General features: G+C 41.8%; 1 protein-coding gene across 1 annotated transcript; it reads right to left on the reverse strand.

The window, feature by feature from the left end:
- Positions 1–320: 320 nt before the first annotated feature.
- On the reverse strand, positions 321–4,345 carry LOC137793755 (large ribosomal subunit protein uL18). The gene is made up of 8 exons (XM_068590106.1): positions 4,232–4,345; positions 3,677–3,746; positions 3,471–3,586; positions 3,028–3,162; positions 2,701–2,903; positions 1,411–1,588; positions 705–793; positions 321–480 (listed from the first exon to the last, which is right to left on the reverse strand). The coding sequence occupies exons 1-8, from the start codon at positions 4,232–4,234 to the stop codon at positions 381–383; spliced, it is 894 nt and encodes a 297-aa protein (XP_068446207.1). The 5' UTR covers positions 4,235–4,345; the 3' UTR covers positions 321–380.
- Positions 4,346–7,335: the final 2,990 nt, after the last annotated feature.

The raw sequence follows: 7,335 nt of genomic DNA on the forward strand, positions 1-7,335 counted from the left end.
TTTCATTAACTGTTCAAGTCTGAATAGTAAGTGCTTGCTTAACTTTTTGCAGTGCATCGTTTAGTAGGCAGTCAGCCCTTATCTTCTGGATTTAACCTTTGAGTCGAGCTCGATAGAAAACTTTTCAGTAAAGAATGTAAGTCACTTTGCTGAAATCATGTAAATGAATGTAAATATTATTTATGACATGCAAATCAGTCTATATGCCATCGAGCAGTTCAATTACACAACATTTTCCTATAAATTTAAAAAAAAGGGGATCAAGAAACCCTCGACGCTGCTAATAACGGACATGTCAAAATTAGCACAAGAGACATGGCTCTTTTTCAATAGATTTATTAGAACAAATTTCCGAGTGAGGAATGGATTAGACTGACGCCTCAATCCGCATCCTCCTTTTCCTGAGCCCGGAGGAAGCTGGCCTTCTTCTGGGCGACGCGGTCCTTCCTCTGGGCCAGAGACAGCTTGGCACGGTTCCACCTTGGTCACACACACACACAAAAAAAAGCACAATTAGCATTTGCAATTGTTTTTAAAAACTTTTATTGCTGCAAGTCTTTTTGTACTTTCGTGGTGACCAAAGGCCGAACTTCATTCCAAATGGTACTATACTATCGCAATATCAATCACATTTTTTATACAAACTGGTTTGAGACCCTAAAATAAACCTAAACAATTTTTTTAATCAAGTCAGCATTGCTCACCTCTTCTTCTTGATTTCCTTGGGAGGCTTCTTTTCATGGACTGGATTTTCACGAATGCTTGCGTGGGCCTTTTTGTACATTTCTTCCATCTGAAGAAAAGACAAGATGAGTCAACATCCGATTTCATGGGTGCAATTCGTTCTCCACTCACAATGACCGTGCGGAAGGAAAAAAACACGTTTGGCAGATGAATTCTAACAATCCAAATAGTTTTATATCAAAAAAATTTAAAATGACGATTTTAACAGACTTTAAGATTGTTCTCCTTTCGGGGTTCTTACAGTTTAGTCATTTCCAATTATCAAGTCCAAACATGACGTATTTTTCAAAAAGCAGTCAAGAGATGTCATTTCAAAAACTTGAACCCAGCATGTTCTACGATAGCTAAATCTCGCTTCTCTCTTGTGCCGGAAGCTCATTCCGTCAATGGTTTTATAATGTTCATGTTTTTATATCCAAGATTTCAAGTTTTAAGAACGACGCAAGCTGCATCCTCCCTCACAAGCATGATTTGGTTGTTAATCAGGAGGGAAAGGCCGTGATCACTGTGCCATGACTTGCAATTGCCCTCATGATGAATCACTAACAGGTGAAACCTGCCACCAATGAGACCAGTCGATGGACAGAAGCTCTTCGACACTCACATCTACTATCCCGATGTAGCTCAGTGTGCACAACTTCACATCACACTGCGACAACAACTTGCCGTATCGGGGGCGACTCCGTTCTTGATGAAGCGGGAGAACTGCTTCTTGTAAGCGTCCTCGTCCTCCTCCATCAGGTAGCTCATGTACTCTGACACGTTAACTCCCATGATGTGCTTGCGGTGAACCTCAGCGTTGAACTCCTTGCTCTCTGGGTCGTAGCCAGGGAAGCGTTTGGTGCTGTGGGGAGAACATACAAAATATGTGAATGCCAGGAGCTTCAGTAACCATTTACATCACATTAAAAATAACTGTGTTACATTAGGTGACTGCACAATAAACACAGAGCTGCGTTACAGTGTGCACAACTCGTGTGAAATGTCAAAACAGCTTTGCATTAAATCCCATACGGGCATATGGCCGTAATGACGTCCCATCACGTCTCCTGCTTCAAAACCTTGCTGTTGTTTACCCACAGACAAGCAAACTGTCCAGGCTGCATTTAAACTTATTGTCACACGAGCCAGACTTTCTCCACATGTGGCCAAGAAGTCCACTACACTGACCCTAAAACAGCAGCAACAGGCTGCTTCCAAGTGTTGGGTAGAAACGGGACGTTAGGACTGCTGAAAACAGCACCTATGGATCCATTTGTAACCAGATGACCAGTTTCATAACTGACGAAATGCATGCTTTAGTATCAAGACTAAACTGTGTCTTTGAAGCAACTCTAATTACGAGCAACACAAATCAGATTCCACATTGGTTCCAATTTAAATGACACCAGATGTTTCATTCAACGTCAACTGCACAGTTGACGTAACATGTAAACTCGGGAAGTGTCCCAATTGCCTCTGGAAGGATGAGAGCTGGGTAAGAGCAGATGACTAAAGAACTAGCAGACCTCGTCACGTGACAATCAACTCGACAATCAACTTTTAAAGCTTTCAACCTGTGCTGTAGCCCTTCATATAACCTCCTTCCAACTCAAAAGTTTACACCGATTTCCTAAAAGCGGAGATTTAGATATTTAATTTAAAAACAAACCAAGCAGATGGCACGCGATTAAACCAACCAGAGGTTAGTATCTGTCAAATCAGCATCAGTCGTATAAACATGCCTTAAATTACAGCCGCAGCACCTTGACAGACGAGTTAAGACCAACTCAACATTAAAGATGTATATAATATAAAGACAAGCATTATTATTACGTATTAGACATTTTAGGATTTCCACACATTGATTCAAGGGGTCAAAAACAAATGCATCTTTTAAACCAAATCACATTCTGGAATGATAGCTTATTTTTCTCACAGCTCCAGCCTGACGTGCCATGAGGTGGGACAGGTTACCTGTGTGGGATGGACAGGCCTCCGTCCACGGCCCCCTTCAGGGCGCCGAAGACCTTGTTGCCTGTGGTGGTTCTGGCAAGACCAGCATCCAGGTAGCAGGTGAATGCGCCTGGCTGACCGTCGATGCTCTCCACGTTGAACTCATCACCTGTCACCTCCACCTGGCCTTCATACACCTTATCCAGACCAAACTTGTTCAGCAGCTGAGGACAAAGCAAAAAAAGAGGAAAAAAAATAAGTCACTCAAGAACACCTGGTACAGCAGTATTTTGCTCTTAAATTTGGGCTGAACGTGATACAAGAATGTAAAGAGAAGGTTGTACGTACTCTGCGGGCCAGCAGCAGCCCAGTGCTGTAGGCTGCAGCGTAGTTCGTCAAGCCCACGGTGATCCCGTACTTCGGCAGCTCGTGTGAGTAGGCCGCACACACGATCATGTCGCCCTCAATCTTGGCATAGGCGATCTGCAGCGCAATCAGACGCAATCAATTAAAAAAAAACACACGTATCTGGACCGCAACGGCCTTGACCACCGACAAGCACTTCTATTTACGAATGCCGTTGCAGCGTTCAATCACATGACCAGAAACAATTAGGGAAAACTCGACAATAGGGATTTTACCATGGTTATCTGGACTACAATCCAGTTAGTCAGTATCTGCCATTTACAATTTTCTTTCCTATGATTCTCCATCATTGCAGTGTTGTACAGCCACAAACGCACATCCGTTCAATGATGTAGTCAACAGGTCAAAGTTCTGCGTGTGCTCACCTGGCAGCAGATGTCCCGGTTGGAGAACCGGACGATCATTCGGTACTTGGGTGTGTTGTACTTGTTCTTATCCTGTACGACCAGGCGCTTGCGGGCAAAGAAGTCAGTCTTTCCCTCTGGAAGGGAAACACAAGTGGCATTTAAAGATGATACTGAGCTTTGTTTCGACATTTCACTAAGCTCTGGCATGACTCAAGGTGTTTTACCTCTCCTCCTCCTGAATTTCACCTGATACCTCTTGAAGTAAGACTTGTTCTTCACTACTTTGACAAAACCCTGCATGGAGGAGGGAGACAGACACGCGTGAACTTAGTGTCAGGACAACACAGACAGCCGCACAAGCATTAGCTCACTTTGTCCACAGTAGTCGGGCTGTCACACTCACAGAGCTAACGTTGGTCTAAGCTAACGTTAGCTGTCTGGCGTTAGCCAGCACGACCAGTGGAAATGAACAAGGAAGTTAGCAGCAAACAGAAAAAGAGCCAATAGTGAGGTGTATGAATTGTAAATTTTGGGGGACGTGAGTGTATGTTCCCACTGATCACACGCGAAAGAAACACATCACAGTTAGGTAAACGGGAACATGGAGTTTGTGAGGGCAGCCGTTTAGGCCACGTTTAAGCGGACCGGGTGAGCGCTAGCGGGACTCAATCTATCTTCATCTGAGCAACAGCGGCATGTTTGTAAATGTCCGACAGCGCGCAGCGCACAAGGGATATGTTAGCCGAGCATGGAGACAGATATTGGGACGAATTACAAACCATTTTTGCAGTCTTTCTGTCTCCTTATGAAGGAGCCCGGAGCCAAAGACTGTGGCTTGACTCCGCTGCACTGGAAAAAGGAAGCATCGCTATGCGCATGCTCCGTAAATAGCGTGTCACAGGATGAGCCGCCGAGGCGCCATGCTGCAGAGGGCTCGCCACTCTGCCCCCTAGCGAGCCGGGGTGGCCACGGTGTCTCTTTGCTGTTATACCATTTTTAAGTTCTTCTAGTGTGTTTTTTTGGCATTCACTTATACCATAACATATTCAGCTCTTTTAGCACATGTTTTTTTTTTAATTCCTTCACATTGTTTTTGTATAGAAAGAATACAATTGTTATAGTAGGTTCAATTTTGAGGATGATGATTTATGTTCGATTTATGCCCAAGTTTTTCTGTCCTGCTGTTATGTATTTTTTATTGTATGTATTTGTTGTTGTTTTTTGGTGTCTAGTAATGTGAGGTGATGTGTATCTTGTAAATACTTGAAATAAAATGATTGAAAGAAAAAATGGGGGCAGATTGTGGGGAGTAATCAGCCACGTATACGAATTCTAAACTTAGTTTAAACATGGGTTAAAGTGGGCTTTGTTTATTATGTATTGCACTGAAAATTATATATTAGTCATGATGTATTTACAACATGGGACACAACGTGTGTGGCATTCAAGCAGTTGTAGTTGTGAGAACAGTGATAATGGGAATTCTTGTTGTTTTTTACATTTCAGTGTCACATTATCAACTGTAAAAATATGTCGACAATGTGATACAAGGAAGTGATACGGATACAATCCTCCATCATTGTCGAACCATGTGTCGTTTTATATTGTGATATCAATACACAGTGTATGTCTTGCTATTGTTTGAAAAGCAAATAAGAGGTACAGCAAAGTATTATCTGACACTGTGACAAAAATAATATTCAAATAAAAGGTTGCCAAGAATCAATCCTGGTCCTTAGCAATATTTTCTACATTTAGCTGAATACACACAGAGCTATTCAAGGGACACCATGGTGTAAATGACGGTTGACACATTTACACTGTTACAATATGCATTTGTACATCACCCTACCCCCTGTTCTATGTGGCCTTCACTTGTTTCGCCGTTCCTTTCTTTTGTTTTCTCTTAAACAAAGCGTAACACTCATACTCCATCGAGTGTCCACAGTCTTTCTGCTGCTCCTGCGTTTGTAGCATTCACAAGAAACTTTCTGTAAAAAATGCCCTCTATAGGAATGATTATAGATACATACTTAGGTGTCTCTCAGATCAACCCCTTAATTTGAAATGGTAAAAACATTTTATGTGTCAATCCCTGCCCCGCGTTTGCAGATTCATTCTTGTCAGTATGTTACAGTGCAAGTTGTTGTTAAACTTTGGAAATGAAAGCTGAACTAAAACTCCTTCTTGAGTTAAACATTCAATATGAAGCTTTTTTTTTTTTTTTGGTTTGAGGTCCCTAGAAATGAAACATTGTGTTGTTCTGTAAAGAGTCTGTTCGGTTCACTCAGAAACAGATTTAACCGGCTACTAACAGTGGAATCTGGCTCATAGTTTCATTGGTGCTTTAAAACAAGTGCTACCCATTACAGTAGCATAAATCTGGGTTTTTAATTCAGCCCAGTGCATAATAGAGTGCATCTGGGGCTATGGGTGTGACTGCAAACAATACTAGTCACAGTTAACTGAGTAATAAGTCCATTTAAAACCTAATGCCATGTAATGATTTTGACATTTGCTAACTCACCCGACACCATAATGTTTTTCAGCATTTATTTTTTATTCCATTTGAATTATTTTAGGGTCTTAGTGACGATTTGAACCTCATTACTGAGAATTACTACGTCATCCTGTCTCCAAAGCTGTCTAATTATTTATGCCTGACAGACTGAGATGTGATTGTTGTGACGGTGTATCAGGTGCCATGGCCTACTGTCGCCATGGTGTTGCCAAGTGGGTCCTGCAACGTCAGCTGCTTTTCAGCTCCTTCAATGAGCAGAGGAGTGTCCAACAACCGACAAAAGACATGCGTCACTGCTCCCATGTAAAACCTGAAAAGTAGGCTGCAGGACTGTTCGGTATGCGTGTCGAGGACGTTGGCTTTCTCATATTATCACTAAAGCCGGGATGTGGTTACCTCATGAGTTTCTACTGACAGTCATCGCTCAGTGAAAGCCAAGCGAAACTACAAACGTAGAGAGGGAGCTCCTCATCAGTTTATAGTTCATTTTACATCATTTTATTAGAATTTAGGATCAAGGTTTTATTTTTTTGTGGACTAACCTGAGTACGAAGTGGGATTTTCAAAAATTGATGAATGTTATTTTTTTTTGATTGAACTATGAAGACAGCGTGCCTTAATTGAATGACCACTGACGTAACAGCGTTTAAACCTTCACTTTACTCGAACAAAAGTATCTTTTCTCTCAACAATGAACTTCAGGTAAGTGATCGTAGGTGAGATACTGATTCGGAAGACTGAGACCTAATGTGTTGAGCTGAAACTTTACTGTTACTGGGATACATCTAAAGGTGAGGTGAAATGTATCTTGGTGAAAGAATAACAGTGATTTGAGTCTAAGATGCTCCCTTTCTTTGGCTACAGTTTCTTAAACACATTGTCTTATTCTGACTGCTGACAAATAGAAAATGCTTTATCCATATTTGGATATAAGTGACAATGTTTAACTTCTGCTGGTTTGGTAGTCCACATCACTAGACTTGTACAGTCTACAAAATGCAATGTAAAACGTCTGAATAGTGTCACAGTCCGGGCTGTGGCTCTAAAACTGTGATAAAATCGAGAAACACCCGTCGACGCTGAACAAGAAATGCACTTCTCAACCAAAAACGTGTGTAATGTTAAGTCAAACAAAGGAGCTCTACCCTCCAGGTGGTGCTGTGGTCATAACTGAAATGAATGTCAGGAGTGCTGGCATGGCCTCTGGACAACCCTAACAACATAGTGTGGCACTTAACTGGTTGTTGTAATGTAAATATTATAGAGTAGCATACGGTGATGCTGTTACAGTCTAACCAGGATGACCTGCTTGACCCCACTTTAAATTGTTTACTGTCCAACACATGATACTTTGTGTGACAT

Source organism: Clinocottus analis, unplaced genomic scaffold (genome assembly GCF_023055335.1).
Source record: "Clinocottus analis isolate CAN_PGR_092001 unplaced genomic scaffold, fCliAna1.0.p SCAF_23, whole genome shotgun sequence".
NCBI lineage: Eukaryota > Metazoa > Chordata > Actinopteri > Perciformes > Cottidae > Clinocottus > Clinocottus analis.

Excerpts from the sequence above, each read along its gene's own strand:
- LOC137793755 (XM_068590106.1), bottom strand. Across the intron at positions 1,589-2,700 it reads GGCCTGTCCATCCCACACAG|CACCAAACGCTTCCCTGGCT; the intron begins GTAACCTGTCCC and ends TTCTCCCCACAG. Across the intron at positions 481-704 it reads AAGGAAATCAAGAAGAAGAG|GTGGAACCGTGCCAAGCTGT; the intron begins GTGAGCAATGCT and ends TGTGTGACCAAG.